The 22,555-nt window shown below is 40.3% G+C and overlaps 2 protein-coding genes across 2 annotated transcripts in view; both read left to right on the top strand.

Moving 5' to 3' along the window:
• The window catches only part of LOC127625863 (tudor domain-containing protein 3-like), a 636,076-nt gene that overhangs the window by 436,263 nt on the left and 177,258 nt on the right, over window positions 1–22,555 (top strand). The gene's annotated exons all lie outside the window — the stretch shown is intronic.
• Window positions 904–13,819, top strand: LOC127625868 (sulfotransferase 6B1). Its single transcript, XM_052101290.1, has 7 exons — window positions 904–1,249; window positions 3,254–3,369; window positions 3,456–3,545; window positions 4,559–4,685; window positions 4,781–4,875; window positions 11,168–11,324; window positions 13,429–13,819. Exons 1-7 carry the CDS (start codon window positions 1,054–1,056, stop codon window positions 13,554–13,556), a joined length of 909 nt encoding a protein of 302 aa, XP_051957250.1. The 5' UTR covers window positions 904–1,053; the 3' UTR covers window positions 13,557–13,819.

Here is a 22,555-nt window from a genome sequence, read left to right as displayed (position 1 = left end):
ATTATTATTATTATTATTATTATTAAATATTAAATTAAATAAATGACAATAAAATGCAAAGTAATCTCTTCAATGATCAAAATACTTTTTGAATGTAACTGTATTCTAATTATCAACTATTTTAAATGTAACTGTAGTGGAATAGTTACTTATATTTTGTATTTTAATATGTAATCCCATTACATGTATACCGTTACTCCCCAACCCTGAATATGAGATAAGAGAAGAAATCAGGATAGGGGCAAATACTTTTTCCAAGCACAGTAGAATGATGAAATACAATTATCTAACATGGTTTCTGTATTTAAAAACTATGAGTTTAACATTTGATCCATTATATATGATTTGGGCATGGCTTAAATGACATTTCATTCATTTTAGAAGAATCACATTCATCCAGATCTTGCCTACTTACAGTATTATTATTACTCCAGGCACACCTAGAGATTGGGCATTTTAGGGAACAATGGTGATAGTTCATGGATTACAACTCTTATGGCTTGAAATTATAATCATTTGATTATCAGCCAAGATCCTATAACCATTAACCAGGTATCTATACCATTTTGGCTATACGACACTTACTGTGACTGAGGATAAAACTAATAGAGGTGGAGAAAATTGTCATTTTGTGGTTTGAGGTTGTTGTTTTTTGACTGTCTCTGCTATTCAAAAATAAAGCAAGTGTCTGATCGCTGCTTCACTTTCAGAGAGTTCAGTGGCCATTCAGCAACTCGGCTACATGAACTGACTACAGATTAAACATTATTTTTCACCCCTGCCTAAACCAGCTTTTCAAGAAAACAAGATGGCATTGTCATGCTCGTGTTAGTCTCAAACACACACACACACACACGCACACGAACACACACACAATCAGGAAATAATCACTCACACGGACACCAAGCCTTGTGCGTTTCTCACGCAAACTCTGGACTTGTGGGTGGGTTTTCATTGCACAAAGCTTCTTCTTCCTGTAGTACAGCATAAATACTCTCTGTGTCTGTCTTTTTGAGACTTTACTGCAAGCACCAGGAGAACTTGACTGCCATAATGACTCAAACAGGAGCTATGAATGCAATGAAGTCCAGAATGGAGGCAGCGGCAAAAATGAAAGATGAAGACAAACTTTACAAGCGAGATGGAGTTCTGTACTCCACTATCCTGAGCCCCCCAGAGACACTCGAGAAGTTAAAAGACCTGGAAGCCAGAGAGGATGACCTTATTCTGGTGGCATATCCTAAATGTGGTGAGTTTAGTGTTTTTGCTTGATTTTGAGAAGTTTGAGATGTGTACGTGCAAAGAATGTCCTAAAACCCCCTAAAACTATTCCACATCTGGGAAAACGGGTGCTGGAGGAGTCAGGTTACATACTAGTTGCATAACAGCAATGACTGCTGTAAAGTTTTACACCGATTGCTGGAGGGCAAACAACATTCTTAAATTCTCTTCCATGACAGCTTTAACCTTGTTTTTAAAGCAATAAAATTAAGCTAAACTCCCTGCTGGATTTTCACTGCTGGACTTTTCAAGACTCATGTAACCTGATGGTTTGTAATGCACAAGTGTGTTTTGTAAACCTTATGTAATAATCTGTGAGTTATGACTAATATCAACACCCGTGTTTAAGCAACTCAGCTGGCACACAAGATTGGGCCTCATTCATAAAAAGAACAAACAAAACAAATTTTGGTGTAATATGTTTGTAAAACATTGTTGTCGAATTGCCACACTGAATTGAAATAATTCACGTAAGAATAATTTTTTTCTCTCCCTTTTTCTACCAATTTGGAACGCCCAATTCCCAATGCGTCCTCGTGGTAGCGTAGTGACCCGCCTCAATCCGGGAGGCGGAAGATGAATCTCAGTTGTCTCCGCTTGTTGAGCGTGTTACCGCAGAGACATAGAGCATGTGGAGGCTTCACGCTATTCTCCGCGGCATCCGCGCAAAACTCACCACGTGCCCCTCCGAGAGCGAGAACCACATTATAGCGACCACGAGGAGGTTACCCCATGTGACTCTACCCTCCTTAGCAACCGGGAAAATTTGGTTGCTTAGGAGACCTGACGGTAGTCTCTCAGCACGCCCTGGATTCGAACTAGCAAATCCAGGAGGGTGGTCGTCAGCGTCTTTACTTGATGAGATACCCAGGCCCCCCTATAAGAATGATATCTGATGTACATGAGCAGAACAAATGATCCATTCTGGGAATGTCCCGATACTGGTATCAGAATGGGGTCCGATACCGTGCTCATATACTCGTACTCGTGCTTGTAAAAATGCTATGATACCAAACACCAATACCATCTGACGTATGAATGTCATGACATAAATATTCAGCGCACAAATTTAAATCACGTTATATCATAGTGAGATTATTAACCGCAAAGTCTGCTATTTAATGAGATAAATGTATAGTTTGCATGTGGTGCGCTTCAAATGTGAGCACTTGTGAATGTGTGGAGACAGTGTTGTGCCAACTCCGGCTGCTCAGACCTTTTAACGCTTCTCCTTGGCTCATACAGGGGAAACACCATCATGAACATCGCGTGCTCGGTTTGTTGCAGATGATAGTGAACACAGCGCAAGGCACATACACAGTACAGACTTATGTAATTAAATAGCAACCCTCAATAATCACTTTGAGTCATTTAGCTGGACTGAAAAGCTCCCGTCATATCATAGAAACACGTCAAAATAAAAGCTTAATTTAAATTTAAATAATTATATATATATATATATATATATATATATTAAAGGGTAACTAAACACCTGCTCAGAGTCTCACTCCACCCACTAGAAATATTTGAAAATGCTGGAAAAGTAGGCAGACCCCGGCGGGGATAGAGGGAACGAACCGAGTGCGGGGCTGAGCGGGGGGGCATTTTCCCGGTGGGCCGGCACACTTTGGGGCCGATCGGACGGACTGGCCATCAGGAGAACCGAGCGGGCCGGTGTGTCGGCCGCGAAACGGACCGCGATAAGCTAAAATGAGCCTCTGCGTTATGCAGAACGGACCACAAAACGGCACCGCGGTATGCAGAAAAGGACAGCAAACTGAAACTGTTTCATAACTGTTTTAAAGCAATAACACAATTAAAGTTTTGCCATTTTCATCTTGTATTTCTCCATCTTACTGTATGTGCACATTTATTGTCTCTCTTGCTTTTTGTCTCTTTGTCTTGCAAACTCTCTCGTCCAATATATCCTAAATCTGCGCTCTTTGACTGTTCTGTTTCAACCCCGACACAGGCTTCAACTGGATGGTGGCAGTCTTGCGCAAAATCGTGAATGCTTCCACCGGCAAAAACGAGGCACCACCCGAGAGGCCCCCTCTGGTTGAGTTTTTACCTCCAGACGCTCAACAGGTGAGTAACAGGACAAACAATCACTCTGAAAATAGCTTGTGTAATATTTTAAAGTATTTAGTGGTTTACATTGGTTTTTCTTGCAGAAACTGGCTGAAGCACCTCCACAAAGACTTCTGGGAACACATTTGCACCCTGATAACATGCCTGCCACTTTCTTTACAAAGAAACCAAAGGTCAGTAACAGTATGTGCACTTTGTAATGCACTACAGAGGTCACCTAAAACTCAATACCAACGCAATTATAATATCAACAGAGACAAAGGAACTATAGCCCTTCAGCTTGGCTCACGCATATTCAATAGTTGATGTAACATTCACTTTGTAGTTTTGACTGGAAAAGAGCAGAAAATGAATGTAACATGACCAGTTGGTGGCAATGTATGCAACCAAATTCTGTCAATATAGGCTCAAAATAGGCAAAATGAGGATCTTGGGATCTTTAAAAGCTTTTATAAGCGAAATGTTTCAGAAATGTATCAAAATTTAAATTGTTTACCTTTAAAAGGATTTGAGTGATGATTATATGAGCCAAATTTTGATGAGGATTGGACAAACTTTGTTTGAGTGTTATGTCCCAGGACATATTTTTCTTTTTGTTTATTTATGGTTTTATCTTTGGTATTACCCTTATATCTGAGGATGTATGGCATTTAGCCTCAGAGAACATGTGTTTTGCTTGCTGTGTATTCTTCTCCACCTTTGTTCCTGCCTCTCTGCTTAACAGCTCATTATATCCCGGACAAACCCCCAATTCTTATATACCTCAACAAGTCCAGGGTTTGTGAGGATTAATAAGAGAAGTAATGGAGCTCACTACGCAAACCCACTCAAAAAAGTTATAAGCAGGCATGTGAATTCAACTTTGAGCTGCTGGTGGCGGTAGAGAGTTTAACCTCTCACGTTCGGAGTAGCCTAGTACCAGGCCGAGAAGGGGCACTAATCACGAAACTCTTAGACTCTTATCATTAAAACGAATTTAGCTGATCTGACTCATTCTGAATCCAGAATAAGAAGACAACCAAGATACAGTAGGTGTCTACACACAACTTGACTAATAACAGGGTCAAATCTGATAATTTTTACATAAGTAATTAATCAAAAGGAGTCCAAAAACAGAGTCACAATTTGGGCTACAGATTATGTCAAGACAGACAAGAGAATTTAGTGTTGCATCTTATGTTTTCAGATTCTAGTGGTGTTTAGAAACCCAAAAGACACCCTCGTCTCATATTTCCATTTCATGAACAAAAACCCAGTTCTACCCAGTGCTGAGCCGTGGGACAAGTTCTTCTCGGAGTTCATGGCTGGTGAAGGTAAGGAAGAGACTGAACAGTGAAAGTTAAAGGATCTATACATTTAAAAGGAAGAATATCATAGTGAGCTGATTTTCTTTTGTGTCTTCTCTTAGTTCCCTGGGGCTCTTATTTTGATCACGCTCTTGCCTGGGAGAAACGTCTAGATGACCCTAACGTGATGATTGTGACATTCGAGGAACTGAAACAGGTAAGACTGTCCATTTTTATAGGAGTCTCATTCTCACTTTGGCTTTTGGCCTCTTAAGTCGACTCCTCCAAAATGTATAGTTGTCTTTCTGGGTTTTGTTTCTGACAGAATATATAATATTGTTTTTTATTCAATAAAGAAAGTTATAGAAAGGGCTGTGGAGCCACTTGAGAAAATAAGAGGCAACTAATCGACCCCTTTGCTAAGCCTCACCTTAAAACATGTTACTGACCAATCCAAATTGTTGTCGTCTGCCATATTATCATACAAGAGTCTATAGATAGCCTTTATTCTGTAATGAACATGTACAGCATCATAGAGAACACCTAGATTTACTCAAAGGAAAATTAATGTTAGTAACTTAATTAATAACTTACTTAATAATTACTGGGTAACCAGTACCACAAAACAGAATTGGAAAAATAAAAATTGTTTTCAAAGAGCTTACCCGAATATTCCCCCCTTTGGTCATTGATCATACAAACAGATCCCGTCCTGAAACGTACTCACGTTTGTGATGTTATGAGTACGTTAAGAACTCCATTACCCGGCAGGCCACGGGGGGATGACGGGAAGCCCGGGATGTGAGGTGAAAGCTGTTGAGTAAAAGATGTTAAACCAGCAAATACGCCTCGCCTGCTTATTATAAAGTTTAAGCAAAGCAACACATGGTGTCAGAAGTGGCCGTGAGCAGCTACGGAAGGAAGATTTGCCGCGGGAGAACGACGGAAAATAAAGAAAAATATCCGGTCGCGTGAGTGTAACGTGTTAACACGGCAACATGCTAAAAGAGTTTGCTACGGCGTGTGATAGCTACAAGTGGCAGTGGAAGTGAAGCGGGGGACGAGGGACAGATCGTACAAGTAGAAGAGGATCTTGTGCCCGAATCAGAGGACAACCAGCAACGAGAGAGGGCTGGGGAAGTCCTGATACCCCGACGTTCAGTAATGGAGAGGCTAAGTCCACCCACTTCCATGCAACTGACTGGTAATCTTGCTGATAATTGGAAGCGTTTTAAGCAAAGATTTAATATATATTTAGCAGCAAGCGGAGCAGGGGTGAGGATGAAAAATTGAAAGCTCACATCCTTTTGCATGTTATGGGAGAAGATGCTTTGGATATATATAATAGCTTTCAGTTGGATGAAGCTAATCTGACTTTAGCAGAGCTAATGACAAAGTTTGAAGAGTAATTTGTGCCTAGTCAGAATGTGACATTTGAAAGATATAAGTTTTTCACCCATGATCAAAAGCAAGGAATACCTTTTGACCAGTACTTAGCAGAGCTTCACATACTAAGCAAAACATGTGAATTTGGCACCCTGAGAGATTCATTAGTGAGAGGCAGGATTGTTTGTGGCACAGTGGATAATGCACTTAGAGAAAGACTGCTCAGAGAGACTGGACTTACATTAGACAAGTGTGTCACTATGTGCAGAGCAGCAGAAACCACTCGAGCACAAGCAAAAGAGCTTCGGAGAGGTGAAACTACAGTGCATGCTGTACATAAAGAACAAATGAAAAGGAAAACATTTACTAAGCAAAAAGGCCAGAAAGAGAAATCTGAAGAATACAAATGTGGTAAATGTGGAGGCAGCCACAAGCCAAAATCATGTCCTGCATATGGAAAATCCTGTAACAAATGTGGAAAGAGCAATCACTATGCAAGATGTTGCAAGTCAGCTTTTAAACAGAAAGTTCATGCAGTTGGTGAGGATGAAGAGGAAGACGAAGAGTTCATTGTAGATGTGGTGCGTGCCCATAAAACAGAAAAAGAGGAGTGGATTGTGCCAATAAACGTGAATGAGACAATAATACCATTCAAGCTAGATACAGGTGCCCATGTAAACCTGTTATCTTTTGACGACTATAAAAAATTGACAGTAAAAAGCAAAATTCATCCTATAAAAACAAAAGTGACAGGATACACTGGAGAACGTGTTCCTGTTAAAGGCGGATGCATCGCAACCTTCAAACACAGAGGCCAGCAGATAAGAGCATTGCTGCTGATCGTGGATACAAGTGCACAACCAATTCTGGGACTCAAGGCATGTACAAAGCTCAATCTAGTTAAAAGAGTGTTTGTTGTGACATCAGATACTGCAAATGATCATGACTCACTCATGGAGGAGTATAAGGACTGTTTCGAAGGACTTGGATGTCTACCTGGAGAACACAAAATACGTGTGGATAAAAATGTGCCTCCTGTTGTGCATCCTTGTAGGAAAATCCCTTCGCGTTGCGTGGAAAACTGAAAGAGGAACTAGCAGCATGGAAAAATTGGAAGTCATCAAGAAAATAGATGAGCCAACTGAGTGGGTGAGCTCGCTGGTTGTTTTGCAAAAGAAAACAGGAGCTCTGAGAACGTGCTTGGACCCAAGAGACTTAAACAAAGCTGATAAAAAGAGAACACTTTAAGTTACCAACAAGAGAAGAAATCATGGCACAGTTTGCTGGAGCTAAGTGGTTCAGTAAACTAGACGCTTCGTCAGGCTTCTGGCAGATGAGGCTGGACGAGGAGAGTTCGAAACTGTGCACGTTCAACACACCTGAGGGCAGGTACAGGTTTCTTCGCCTGCCGTATGGCATTTTGTCAGCACCTGAAGTCTACCATAAGACTATACACATGATCTTCGAGCACATACCAGGAGTAGAGACCATGATGGATGACATCATAGTCTGGGGCTCGCATCGAGAAGAACATGATGAAAGACTTAGACAAGTGTTAGACAAGACAAGGGAAGTGAATCTGAAACTTAACAAAGATAAATGTGAGTTTGGAGTGAAAACACTTACCTTTGTGGGAGATGTTGTCAGTGAAGAGGGAGTGAAGCCTGACCCGAAAAAAACGTCAGCAATCAACAACATGGAAAGACCAAACAACAAAGATGAGGTCAGACGTTTTCTGGGAATGGTCACCTATCTGGCCAAGTTTGTCCCACAGTTGTCAGCACAGTCAGCGCCTCTCAGGAGTCTTCTCGAACAGAAGAATGAATGGATCTGGTCTCATGAGCAGGAGAAATGTTTTGTGAAACTGAAAGAGACTCTGACACAGGAGCCCGTGTTAAAGTTTTATGACCCAGAAAAGAGAACAAGGATCTCAGCAGATGCGTCACAGTATGGCCTGGGTGCGGTGCTGCTGCAGCAATACGACGAGCAGTGGCTACCTGTCGCCTATGCATCCAGAGCCTTGACAAGCGCGGAGTCCAGGTACGCTCAAATTGAGAAGGAGCTATTAGCGAGCATGTATGCATGTGAACGCTTTCACCAATATGTCTATGGTCAAGCTTTTGAAGTAGAAACTGACCATAAACCTCTGGTGTCCATCATGTCCAAACCTCTGAATGACTGTCCTGTACGGATACAACGCATGCTAATCAGGCTGCAAAATATGACGTGCACATGATATATACACAAGGGAAATACATGTACACCGCCGACACCTTGTCTAGAGCAGTAGATAAAGGGAACGTCCGGACAGCGAGAGCAATGCAGAAATACAAGCATACGTGGACATGATTGTGACAAATCTGCCAGTAACAGCGGACAGAACAGAACAAATTAAGAGAGAGACAAATGCAGACGAAACAATGAAAGAACTCAAGTGTGCAATACAGAAAGGATGGCCTGAAAACAAAAAGGATTGCCCCATGAACATAAAAGACTATTGGAACTGCAGAGCCGAGCTCACTGTTGTGGATGACTTAGTGTTGAAGGGGAGCAAGTTTGTTATTCCATCATCATTACGTAAGCAAATGCTCCAAAAGATACACGAAGGCCACCTCGGAGAAGTCAAGTGTAAACGACGGGCAAGAGAAGTAATGTACTGGCCGAGAATCAACCAAGACATCAGCCAGACAATAGCGTCATGTGAACTTTGTCGCACCCACAGGCCAAAACAACAAGATGAGCCGCTGATGACTCATCCGGTGCCCCACAGACCTTACTACAAGGTTGGAACTGACCTATTTGACTGTAATGGAAAGAGTTACATAGTGGTCACTGACTACTTGTCAAACTATCCAGAAGTTGGAGCGCTGCAGTCAATATCAAGTAAGGCAGTCATCAGCTACCTCAAGGCTGTCTTCGCCAGACATGGTGTCCCATGTGAATTGTTTTCGGACAATGGGCCCCAGTTTTCCAGCAGCGAGTTTGCTGCCTTTGCCAAAGAATGGGGGTTTCAACACTCTACGTCGAGTCCAACCTATCCAAAGTCCAACGGCTTGGCAGAAAGCTCTGTGAAAACAGTGAAAAACATGATGAAAAAAGCGCAGGACAGAGATGACTTTCAGAAAAGCTTACTGATCTATAGGAGTACACCTCTACAGAACGGGCTATCACCAGCCCAAATGCTGATGGGTAGACGCATTCGCTCTAACCTACCAATAAATGAAGACCTGCTTACGCCAAAAAGTGCTCATAAAGTCAGAAAAATAAAAGAGGAACAGAAAGCGAAACAAAAACATTGGTTTGATCGAACGGCAAAGCACCTGCCAATGCTGAAGCCTGGAGACATGGTGCGTCTCAGGGACATCGCTACAGGCACATGGAGACAAAAGGGACAGGTGGAGGAGGAAGTTGCTCCACGCTCCTACAGGATCCAGACGGAGAATGGAGTGTTTCTGAGGAGGAACCGCACGGATCTTCAACTGCAGCTGAATGAAAAGGACACTACAGCTCAGGAGATGGTTCAGCAGGACACGGTTGAATCTACAGAGCTAACTGACAGGGGACTAACAGCAGTGTCTGTGTCACCAACAGCTGCGACACCTACTAAACTATTGAAATCGCCAGCTGCTGAAATACAGGCTAGACCTAAGAGACATGTTCAGCCACCTAAAAGGTTCATCGAAAGTTGCTAAAGTTTCTTTTGTTTAGTTGGTGGAACAAAGGAGCAACATGGACCTTTAAGTTTGTCTATATCTAAAAAAAAAGTTTCAACTGAAAAGTTGTTTACATGTATAGGTAAGTGTTAAAGTATATATATATATACATATATATAAGTATAATAGCACTTGAAGATGGTTATGTTTCTACAGGTTATAAATGTTATTTTGTTATTGAGGTAAATATTATTTTATTAAAGGGGGAAAGATGTGATGTTATGAGTACGTTAAGAACTCCATTACCCGGCAGGCCACGGGGGGATGACGGGAAGCCCGGGATGTGAGGTGAAAGCTGTTGAGTAAAAGATGTTAAACCAGCAAATACGCCTCGCCTGCTTATTATAAAGTTTAAGCAAAGCAACACAACGTTGGCATCAAATCACTACAGTTACTCAACATTGAGCTTGATCATATTGCTCACCAATATGACGATAACTCCCACAAATCTGAAAATTCCAAAAATCAGACAAAGCTAGAAAACTGTGTTTTCATGAGATTTTAAATAAACAAGTTATTCTTCTGTTGTAAAACCATGAAGAGGCATGCAAAAAACACTTGTGTTTACTGGGTAAACTGGTAAGAACCCTGGTAAAGGTGTTTACATGGAATGCATAATCGGGGTTAGGATCAATAATCGATTAATCAAGACGATTGTTTGAGATTATCAGCATGTTGGTGTGCATGTAATACATTCATTATTGAGGTATTGGGCGAGAGTTCATAGAAGATTTACAGCAAACTTGCCGCAGATTTGCCAATGATTATTGCCACGTGCAAATAAGCTTTTCGACAAACTTGCGGCAAGTTGTCCATTGTTGCCAAATGTTTGCTGGAGGCGAAGAGCCAAATATTTTCGCCCCAATTCAGAATGCCAAATTCCCAATACGCTCCAAGTCCTCGTGGTGGCGTAGTGACTCGCCACAGTCTGGTTGGCAGAGGACGAATCTCAGTTGGCTCCGCATCTGAGACGTCAATCCGCTCATCTTATCACGTGGCTTGTTGAGCGTGTTACCACAGAGACATAACAACCGTGAAGGGTTCACGCTATTCTCCTGGAAGTTTGTGGCTAGTTTAGATTTTTTGTAAGGGCGATTGGGCCCCTCAAACAAACAGAGCAACATTTGTGTTTACGGTTGTAGAGAACAACCTACTAATGGCTTCATTATAGTTGTCTCTGCATATTAAGCAGGGATAGGAGAAAGTATTTGAACATCCAAAAAATAAACACTTCAGCTTTAATAAATACCCATTTACGAGCTAATTTCACTTAAATTCGCACCATTCACGGAAATCTCAAATTCATTCTTATGGGACGTTCTGGGTGAAGGTAAGGAAAGGGTCATTTGTGAAAGTGTTGCAACATTTTACTTTTGATTTGATTTTCTGGTGCTTTGACTATTTGTTCAGAACTTATCAGAAGGTGTGAAGAACATTGCAGAGTTCTTCAGCTTCCCATTGACAAAGGAACAGATCAGCAACATCTCCGGAGAGAGCACATTCAATGCCATGCTGGAGAACTCGCAGAAGTCTCATGGGAATTTTGGACAGGTCTTTTTCCGCAAAGGTGCGACTTCCACTCACATTCCAGAAATAAGACTGATGGATTTCAAAATGTTAAAAAAAAACATGCCACTACACATCACTAGAATATCTGTTCTGTTAAGATGCCCTCAGAAACTTCTAGGACGTTCTAGATGAAAATATTTTAGCTTGAAGGTCGCCATTTCATGGCTAAAAACAAATAATGTCCTACCCCAATTCCGAAAAAGCTGGAACAGTATGCAAAATGCCAATAAAACAAAAAGATTTATTCTTAAAAATTATATTCACCCTTTGCTATATTGAAAGCACTACAACTAAACATTCAATTATGTTTTACCTTGTGAATTTCACTATTTGTTTTTTATGTACAGTCATTTAAAATCTGATGATTGCAACATGCTCCAAAAATGTTAAGACAGTCGAGTGTTTACCACTGTGAAACATCACCATTTCTTCTAATAACACTTATTAAGCATTTGTGCACTGAAGACACAAGTTTGTTAAGTTTAAAAAGTGGAAATTTCCCCCCTCAATACATTATGTAGGTCTTCAGCTGCACAACTGTACAGGGTCTACATTGCAGTATTGTGCGCTTCATAATGCACCACAAATCCTCAATTGGAGATGGTCAGCAGGCCAATCTAGCACCCTCACTTTCTGCTTATTCGGCCAGTATGTGGTTTGGATGGCAGTATATGCTGCTCCAAAATGTGTACATATCTGCAGGGGCAGAACCAGGAGTTTTTCACAGGGTTGGCCGGCCAGGGGCCAGCGATCAGTCTGTGGTGGCACAGAAATTTTTGTGTGCTCAAAAACGTCAATTGCGTGTGGGGTGGCCACCATGGACTGAACCTCCTAGCTCCGCCACTGCATATCTGTCTTCATTAATGGTGCCCTCACAGATGTGAGAGTTACCCATGGGCACTGACACACCCCTGGCCCATACAGACACTGAATTTCGGACCTGACACTGATAACAGCTTGGACCAAAAAACACAGTTCCACTTCCAATTTCATTCTAAGATGAGAACGAGCCCAGAGAAGTCGGCAGTGCTTCTGGACAGTGATGATGTACGGCTTCTCCTTTACATAGTAAAGTCTTAACTTGCATCTGTGATGCAGCAGCGACTGGTGTTGACTAACAAAGGCTTACTAAAGTAATCCCAAACCATGTTCATGATATCTATTACAGATGAATGATGTTTTTCTCTCCTCTTTAGGAGGAGAAAAACCACCTCCCCCACTCTCACACACACTCCCACACACATGGACACACAGACATTACACAAATGACGTGCACACTCGCAAGCTAAAAACAGAGCCATCATGTCAGCACACTCCTACATCTCAGTAGGGTTGAAAACAGTTTTACATATGAACTATGGCGACACTCGCTGCTGCTGATGAGTGCTTAAACTTGCATCTAGTAATAAGTTTTGAAGCTATGTTACTTCTGACAAGAGCTGCAACAAATAAAGGAATCCCACAGGTGATCTCGCTCAGTTTCTGAGCTTCTCTCTTTCGATCCCTCAAAAACAAACTTACACACACGCACAAACGCACTAACTTATTAGTCCAGTATATCCTTGAGTAAAGCAGCACAAGCTTTGCAATCCTCCATTGCTAGTTCTAAAGTGATGTTTCCGAACTAGCAACAAAAGCTTGAGATGTATCAGAGCAAGATGTTGAATCCATGGTGGAAGAAATTAGTTCCACTCTCAAGAGCGTTTTAGAGATGAAAACCAGAAAATGTCTTTAGATAATGCCCTGAACGATGTCTAAAGATGTGGTAACTGTGGTATAAGCAGAATAATTGACTCCGGCCTGTTGAATTGTTGAAAAATAATGCATACCCAAGGTGTAATGGTAACTCCGCTGCGCGTTGGGTGTGCATTCGTTTTCAATTATTCAATGGTCTGTCATCAGTTATTCATTGCTAAATTAAATTAACAATATAAAACATCATATAATGTGTTGTTGTAGTGTTTTCAATGTAGCAAAGGGTGAATATAAATTACATATTTTTATTAGCATAGTCTAGAAACAGAAATAATTACTCTTCATTGACGAGACCTTACCAGAGATTTCTCTTTTAAATGTTTTTTTGTTTGTTTGTTTGTTTGCAGGTGAGGTGGGCGACTGGAAGAATCATTTTACAGAGGATCAGAGTAAACAAATGGACGAGTTGTTCCAAACGAAACTAGCTGGAACAAAAATAGGTGCCTTACTGAAGTATGACCTTTACTGCAAATAAATGTGAAGATACGACAGAAGCTGCAGACGAATGAACTAACCCGCACAAACGGGGAAGTCTTTTCAATCACACAGATTTTCTGTCACTTACATTGGCAGCTATTCATATACATTATAAATAGTTTTGATGTTTTGTTGACTAGTCCAGTACATTCCATTAAGAATCTGTGCGTGTTTATAAAAAGTTCAGTTATGTTTGTGCTTTTGTGAGTTTGTCATTTCAAATAAATCATTTTGATCCAGACGGATACACTAATAAATCATTCAGACTGATTTGTGAATCGCTTTTACTAATTCACTGAAAAGATATGACTCAAAAAATTACTATTTACTCACAAAATGTTACTCTACACAAGAGCAATATTTAGTCAATTAAACATTTTAGAGAGAATAATCAGAAATAATGATATTCACTATAGACATTCCCATGACTTTTAAGATTCTCAGGACTTTTCCTGGTCTGGAAAACAAAAGTGTAAAATTTCCTGATATTTTCCAGGTTTTCCATGAAGGTGGAAACCCTGTATTCATTAAAAATATAAATTTGTCAACCCAAAAGGCAAAATTTCCTTTGAGATTTTAGAATAGCGAGTCAAATACATTCTGTGGTGAACATTCATTTTGGGTATGCACACATTTATACACTTTATAAACCGTTTAACCCTTTAAGCTGGGATAAGCCCACCGGCAAGGAAAAATGATTATCAAAATATGAATAACTACAGTCTTGACCAAATTCAAAATAGGTATAATTTTAAATCTTAGAAGCTGTACTTTACAATGCATGTACAGTAGACATTATGACCAAAACTGAACAAGTGCTTTGACATTTAGAAATGTTCATGTTTTATAATGTATTAAGAACTTTGCACGGCACATAGTATTGTAATTGTAAAAAACATCAAACTGATCAAAATATCAGTATTATAGTTTTGCAATATAGCGAGTATTAGCCAAGTATATTTCTTGACATGCTACATGTAAAACATATAAAATATCACTGGAGGAGGTGATTATTTTTCAAATGAGCCCACACACAACATAATCAGATGCATAGGTCATTAGATAAATGACACAAAGTATAATTTGCACACAGCACATAATGAGCTATCTGGCTAAAAACGAATTAGCTTTCCTTGATCAGATGACTTCAATGGAAATGATGAAGTACGTTGTCCAGTGTAATGGAACGCTCAACCAATCATATCAGTATTCTGATCGCTGCAACCAGAGGTGGAAATCATCCAAATATGGGCAGAGAGGATCGTTCACTCTAAATACATATGGCCACCAGGAGATGGCATCAAGTAATGACACAGACTCAATGATGACTCAAATGACAGAATGAGACTGAATGAAATCTAGTTACTCATGCCTGCATGCTTTGGAGAGAGTGCATAGCTTTAGTCCTTGTTGTGTTTGCATGTGCAATTAGTTCTTATGTACAATTATTATGTTTTCTTTGTTTGCAGAGGCTTTTGGACACTAGACTAAATATTTTTTTGATTGCTTTGTCATATCAACACAAAATTTACAAGGTGACATGATTATGAACAAAACAAAAGCAGTTTTTCAGAGCCACCTTATTTACACCCTGAGATATAAAATATAAAATCAGAAAAATAAACATTAAGCAGTTTCTTAGTTATAGAGTTATAAGCTTTTATTTTGGGTATGCCACTGAAACAGGAAATCTTTTTACCTTCAGAGCTTAAAGAGTTAATGACGTGTAATTAATCAGACAACAGTTATTTTGCATGTTCAGTCTGATGAAATAATGAATCAAGAAAGAGATGTTAAAAATCATGGCTGATATCACTTCCTGTAAAATGGAAGGTGAAGTCGAGTGCATTGCACTGAACACTGCAGTGTACTTCCTTATACACGCACATTCCAGCAAGTCTAGTATATTCAGGTATGCCGTGGATTCAGAAATGTGCACAATGTTCTTAGTAGACATTCTGCAAAAGTAGTATGAGTAGTAATGCAGTACAGTGTTAGACACGTCAAGAGTAGACTATCATTCCTTGAACAGACTCGAAACAACAGATGCATTCTGTAAGTGCCGTGTCTTGGCTCGGAAATCTAATGAAGTGTAATTACAGCAGTGTTGATCCGAACAGTAGGAGATGACCGCTACATGAACAGCACATCCTGGAACTGGTACTGATATGCAGTGTTTTTTTGTTTTGTTGTTGTCAAAACATGACAATCAGGTAGGAAATGCAGAGAAACGCTAATAACCAAACCAAGAAGAGAAAGACATCATTCAAATTGTAATTCAATCCAATTATTTCAGACTAATGCCACGGCACGCTGCACAACAACTGAATATTTACTGCAGTGAATGAATGCTGAAAATGCACTGTTTATGAATCTATCTGTCTGTTTGTCCGTCCGTCCGTCCGTCCATCCATCTCTCTGTCTGTCTGTCTATATTTGTTAATGTTACATTTGTCTTCAATGTAACTGTAAGCAAACTGTGTATACTAACTGTGCAGATTCTGAGCACACAAGTCAGTAATCAGATTTATATAAACTTACTTCTTACATTAGTAGAAACTACCTTTAAAAGTGACTGTCCTCAAAAGACAAGAGTCCCCTGAATTAGAAAGCCTGTAAGTCTCTGAAGGTACTGATGGATATCATATGAAGAGAGCTTCAATTAATGCATGAGAAACAGTCCACAAATTATGGTACTGAATCATCAGTGATGTGTAAGAGACGTTTCAGTCATGAACACCACATTTGCCACGTCATACTGAGGTCAAAGGCTCTCCATATGCATTGATAAAGACCCGCAGTTTACCATCATCTTCTGCAGAGGAAATAGGGAAATTGCATGAGATCCAACATTTAAAAGATATAAAGTTGGATTGAGGGAAAACCAATAGGCACCAGAATGTTTTGTCAGACCTTGTCTAGATCCTATTTATCAAACTGTTGCCATTTATTTCACACCTATCAAGTGCACTACATACATATACAGAAACATACTGCTACATCAGAGAAATCAGCTTAGATAGTAAGTGAAGGCACAGGTTCAAATGTCACACGAACTGCCCTTTTCACCGCCAATCAGAACTGAATTAGGATTGAGTCACTCGCTATCTGTTTGTGATATGTAGCAAGACAAGCAATTATTGTATCATTTATTACACAGTTCTGTAATCTGAACATGGCAAACCACAAAATGCACCTTGCAAACAGCGATAGAGATTCTGAAAACCAAGAGAGGAAATATGTAGATTCCTTATAAAGGTTATAAGTGGTGTTTACTAAGGCAAAATACCAGCCTAACCAGTGGCATAAATAGGATCTTATGGGCCACTGCCAGCTCATCCCACATCATTTGTGTGGTTTGTTCAGGAGAGGTGAACCAGAGGCCATTACTTGATTTTCACCGGGTGGGCCATAAAATGGGTAAAAATAACTCCTTTCACTTTCATTGAAAAAGGGAACCATGCCATACAGCATCTAGAGACCAGCAGTGTTGGCGAAACTACTGTGAAACTTTTAAGTTACTCATAACTTAGTACTACAGTCAAACTACTCTTTTGAAAAAGTAGGTTCCACACTACAAGCTACTAACAAAAAGTAGCAAACTACATTTAAGCTATATAAAGGTGCACTTTTGTTTAACTCCTAAAGACATTCATTTTGCAATATATGTAGGAAATCATGATCACATATTAAAACAAAGACTAACCTTATAAAAGCTGTTTTATTCTACATGGAGAGGGTCCACACATGGGGGCGGCCATATTAGAATCACATGACCAGCTGAATACCTCTCGCTTAATCTCAGCAACCGTCCTGTTCACTCATTGATTAAAGTAATCATGGCCGACTGTGAATATTACATTTCTGCAATGACATCTCTGCAGGGTTCAATGAATCAGAGAATCATTTATGTGAACTAGTTCATTAACATGGAGTGTCCGAAAGAACCGACCCACTAAAATGAATCGGAGTTCCCAATGCTAAATATAAGTTAATAATTTATTGTAATTGATTCATTTACATGAACTGTCCGAAAGAACCAGCCTGATTTTCATGAAGGTTACGTGACAGTGGCGACATTTTTGCAAAATGAAATTAAGTGCTCCATTACCTGTTCTGCTGCAGTTTCCCAGTGAAATGTCCAGCAGGGGCGCCAAAGGCAAGTGAAACGATGTCGTAAACGAACAAGGTTTTTAAGATGAATAATAAATGGAGGTTTTAATGATTAAAACTAGAGGTCAAATGATATATCGTTTTTAACGATTAATCCATGCCTTATGCGGCTTTTTGGTACCATCATTATTGGCAAAAATCATTCTCTTTATTCTGCTGTGTTCCTATATATATAGTGTAAAGGGAACAATGGAAAGGAGGAGGCGAGAACCGCCTTGACAATATAAATAATATTTTAATGTAAAACTGAAACCAAAAGACACAAACACACACATAGGATGGACAGCTGCCATCTTTATCTCAAGAGATCTCTCTCTCTCTCTGTCGCACCACCGTCCGCAGTCGGCCTTTATCCCTCTCGGAGGCTTGATTAACCTGATAAGGGACCGGGTGGGTAAAATCATGATCCAGCCCGCCCTGTCACATTCCTCCCTCGTTCTCTCAGGCCGGGGAGCCCCCGGCATGACGTAACCCCTTCCCCCCCCTCTTTCCCTGGGGGAGGGTGTGCCTTATGCCCCATCTGCCAGCAGGCCATCTCCACCTTCCTGAATATGGGAGGGAATAGGGGAGGGAAATAATAATGAAAAATTGGAGGTATTCCCGGTAACAGTGCAGTGCCCCCCCAACAAACAAAAAAACTGTAAAATTTAAAAGAGAGGGAAAAGGCCAACGTGGAGCGGCAGTGTGAGAGAGAGAGAAAGAAAAAAACACTTACTCTCCGGTTCTCCGATACGCCGTAGCTTGGTCCTCGGCCACTCCTCTACCCTCTAGTGGACGACAGCCACGCCACCCCGAGCGGATTGGAGGCAGTCCTCCAGCCCCTGGTGGACGGAACGTCCCGCCACGTTCTTGGGGAACAGAAGGGGTCTCCCCTGCCCATGGCTGCCATTCTCCCGCTCCAGGCGGTCGGCAGTGAGCCCCTCCCCGCCCGCGGTCGGTGGTCTCAGACCCAGCCACGTTTCAGCGTCTGGTAGGGGTCTCCTCTGCAACTAGCAGCGGCTCTGATCACTCCAGGCAGTCGGCTAGGAGCCCCTTCTCCCCTCACGTTCCGTGGCCAATTCCTCCCCTTCTAGGTGGCCAAGCTCCTCCGTCCCCCGGGAGACGGCCACGGCTGCTCTGTTGGGGGTGGATGGTAGCAGCGAGAACTCCACTATGGCTTATCCCTCCTCCTTCCCTGGTTTCGGCACCAGTGTAAAGGGAACAATGGAAAGGAGGAGGTGAAAACCTGTTTGACAATATATATAATATTATAATGTAAAACTGAAACCAAAAGACACAAACACACATAGGATGGACTGCTGCCCGTAAACGTTCTCTCTCGTAGTGTAAAATCACAACCCAGCCCGCCCTCAGCCCTGTCACATATATATATATATATATATATATATATATATATATATATATATATATATATATATATATATACAGTATACATACAAAACCCTTCATGTGGTGAATATTGGCTATGAAAGGTTTTATTTGGTGAATCCTTATAGAGCATTGTTGGAGTCAAGTCTCCATCACCTTCATTGTTTATGGACTAATGCAAGATTAATAATACGAGACATTTAAAAAGACACATATGAAGCAAAGACATTATTGAATGGGTATTTATATAACCTTCATTGATTGTTAAGTTCATGTTGATTTTGACCAACAGTGTCATTAGTGAGAAAAATCTAAATCTGTTTTATATAAAACCAGATTATTGGAATACCAGACAATTATGGCAAGCGATTGCTTATAATGATGATCTACTGTTGATTAATTACTGCTCATATAGTATTTATCAGCCCATATGACAATGTTTATATTGTAATACCTTGTAGGTGATAGTAAGAGTGCATGTTTTGTTTCCCTTATGTGTCTGTGTGCACTGGAAGTACAGACATTTAAAAATAAGAGTCCTTGTTGTATTTCTGGCTTGTTAATAATTAAAAGTCCCACATTATGCACCCATTTTTTTATTGGTGGTTTGGTTGCACAAGACTCTTATAGCCTCTATGTCTCTTCCAGTCACAGTAAAGAAAGACTAAAAAATTATTTTTTACATTCAATAAATACATTTGAAAAACTATTGGCCGATTATTCCACCACCTTAGTTATCGGTCTCAGCAAAATCCGCTTTTGGTCGACCTTTGGTGGACCTGATTATAATCCTCTTCTCAGATGGTCAGCTAACATTCAATAATACATTTTAAAAACTGTCGGCCGATTAATCGGTTATCAACCTTTTCCACCACCTTAGTTATCGGAATTGCCAAAAATCTGAATCTGTCGAACACTAATTAAAATGTACCTCCCTAACATAAAACTTTAACGTTACCCTAACCAATAGTGTACTTAAAGCAAATGGAAAACAAAACAGATATTCTTACCCTAAAACAACACCTAAACCTAACTGATAGTGTTGTAAAAGCAAATGCGACATGAAAAGCACATTTTCAAAAGCAACTACGCCATTTTGTGTCATTTCTACGACTTTCTTCCCACATATCTACTTGCTTGCTTGGCTGGGCTCAAGCCTAGGCCTTCTGAGTCCAAAGTACAACACTCTATCAGGTGAGCTACTGCAGGAGCTAATTACACTGGTGTATGAGTGGAAATGTAGACGGGTCTGTAATACAACCATTTAAGTGTGTTGTTTTTCAAATTAAGCATTATAGTAAAAGTGTTTTTATCTCATAACATAGCAGTGTGTTAGTAATAGTGTGAAAAATAAGTGTTTATAAAGCCATAATGAGGCGTTTTACTCATTATTTGTGTGAAAGTGAATTAAACATTTGTTCTTAGTGTTCTTTTCACCAGAAAACTGCAGTGAAATGTAGAACGCAGCGTAAAAGAGTTTGCAAAAATATAGTTATAGTAACATTCATTATATGAGACTAGGTTGCAAAGAACCGATTCACTTAAATGATTCAGATTTCCTAGCGCTACATAAGAGGGGACATTTAGATGAGCACGTTTCATTACTCGATCGGCTTCATTGCTGCGTTCGCAATATAATGTGGTAAATGTACTGTTGTGTGACGCTAAATTGCTACTTGTTGGGAAATGTAGTTTGTTAATGGAAAAGTAACACTATTGTGAAAAAAAGCTGAGCTACTGTCACACTACGGAAAAATTTAGCTACTACAAGCTAATGGAGTCGCTACTTTTAATGAACTAATCCCGACTCTGAAAACCAGAATATCAGAGACTCGGAGGTGGACTTCTTTTGATCAGGGCCAGTAAGTGACTACCTAGCAACCATCCCAAACACCATAATAACCACCTAACAATGTCCTAGCAACCACCCTGAACATCTTAGCATTGTGGCAGCAAGTTTTATAAAGGCAAATGACACTCACATTTGTATCACAACATGTAATATTCTAGTTTTGAATTCTAGTTTTGAAGAACTATGATGACTACAGCTTAAGGGCATTACATTTGGACAAAACAGGCAGGCTTGGTTCAGTAAAAAAAAAGCACCTTCTTAATTAGGGTTTATTTCCATATCTGGTTTTTCGATCGCTGTAATCCAGATATCTAATCTGACGGTCTCTTTGATGCAGCCGAAGGAAATGAGGTCCTCAGGGGTTCATTACAAACTCACAGGCCATCATAATAGCAGTCATCCTTCCGTAAGATACAAACACAGTTCAGTCCACCACTAACATACTGCTGATGACTAGGGCTGTGTTTAAAATATCGATACATGATACACCGTTATGTTCTCCTTGTCGATATTTGTATTGGTGCAGCTGTGTCCTTATCGGTATTGCAGCACTTTAAAAGTTTGAATGTAGCCTATCTCGTCTATCACGCAAAACAAGTTGGCTTTCAATCAGAAGAACCACAATTCAGTTGGATGAGACTCTTGTTACCACCAAAAAAACTAAAATCTTGCACCTGTATTTAGCACTGGCCACTTGTGATCGGATCACCAGAGACAGATGCCAGGTCTGAACAGGGCAAGAGTGACATTTTACAAGAGATGTTGTTGTTTAAACACAAAGATGCTTGCTTGAAGGAACACATTTGATTATATTTTTGAAGAACAGACGAAAGAAAAATCACTCAGTTTAAATCACTTTAAATCCAGCCGTTCACAATTTACGGTACAGGAATTGTGAATAGCCTGTATATTCGGGTATTTCTGTTTCTATGTTCACAGTGAGAGACCGGGGAAATAAAAAGCGCCAGAACTCAGTGAGTGTGTTGGCCGCTGCCGTTTCTATTTGGACTTGTTCAGACAGCCACTAAAAATTTAAATCATCTCAGTCCGGATGCTCTGGCTGCTCAATTCGGATTTCAAATTGTCTTAACACAACACACAACGATGACATAAAAAACGGTGACAGCAGCACGGAACATCACAAAATTTACCAGTCTCCTCCATCACTGAGTTTTTCTTGTGAAACAGAGGAGTTGTGCACAGCGACTGGACAGGGCGCTTATGTGGAGAGCGAGATGATGCACCTCCATTTTTCCCGCATCTGTTTTGAAAGCTTCGTCACATGGGTACGCCTACGTCATTACCAAAGCAAACCACGAAGATAGGTTGGTTATGTCTGAACGCGCAAATCTGATTTGATCACTTGCAATTAATAGTGCGGACAGTCTGCCTGAAAAGATCTGATTTGAGAAAAAATCTGATTTGCCTGCAGCCGTAGAGAACCTGTTGAGTGATTCATCTGAAGCTGCACCGTTGCACATTCAAGCGAACGTGTTTGTGTTAATAATACATATACCTTTGAGTTGAATTCGCCGTCTTCCGCTACCTCATTCCTTGAACTTGTTACAATATATATATCGAGCATCGCATCTAATTCCTCCCGA

Source organism: Xyrauchen texanus, chromosome 32, assembly GCF_025860055.1.
Source record: "Xyrauchen texanus isolate HMW12.3.18 chromosome 32, RBS_HiC_50CHRs, whole genome shotgun sequence".
Taxonomy (NCBI): Eukaryota; Metazoa; Chordata; class Actinopteri; order Cypriniformes; family Catostomidae; genus Xyrauchen; species Xyrauchen texanus.
Note: the sequence above shows the minus strand (reverse complement) of the source record. Positions and strands in the feature narration are given on the sequence as shown.

Bases quoted from the DNA above. Each gene is read 5' to 3' on its own strand.
- LOC127625868 (XM_052101290.1), top strand. From the start codon at position 1,054: ATGACTCAAACAGGAGCTATGAATGCAATGAAGTCCAGAATGGAGGCA. The intron at 3,546-4,558 runs GTCAGTAACAGT...TTATGTTTTCAG, and splicing joins TCTTTACAAAGAAACCAAAG to ATTCTAGTGGTGTTTAGAAA. The intron at 4,686-4,780 runs GTAAGGAAGAGA...GTCTTCTCTTAG, and splicing joins GGAGTTCATGGCTGGTGAAG to TTCCCTGGGGCTCTTATTTT.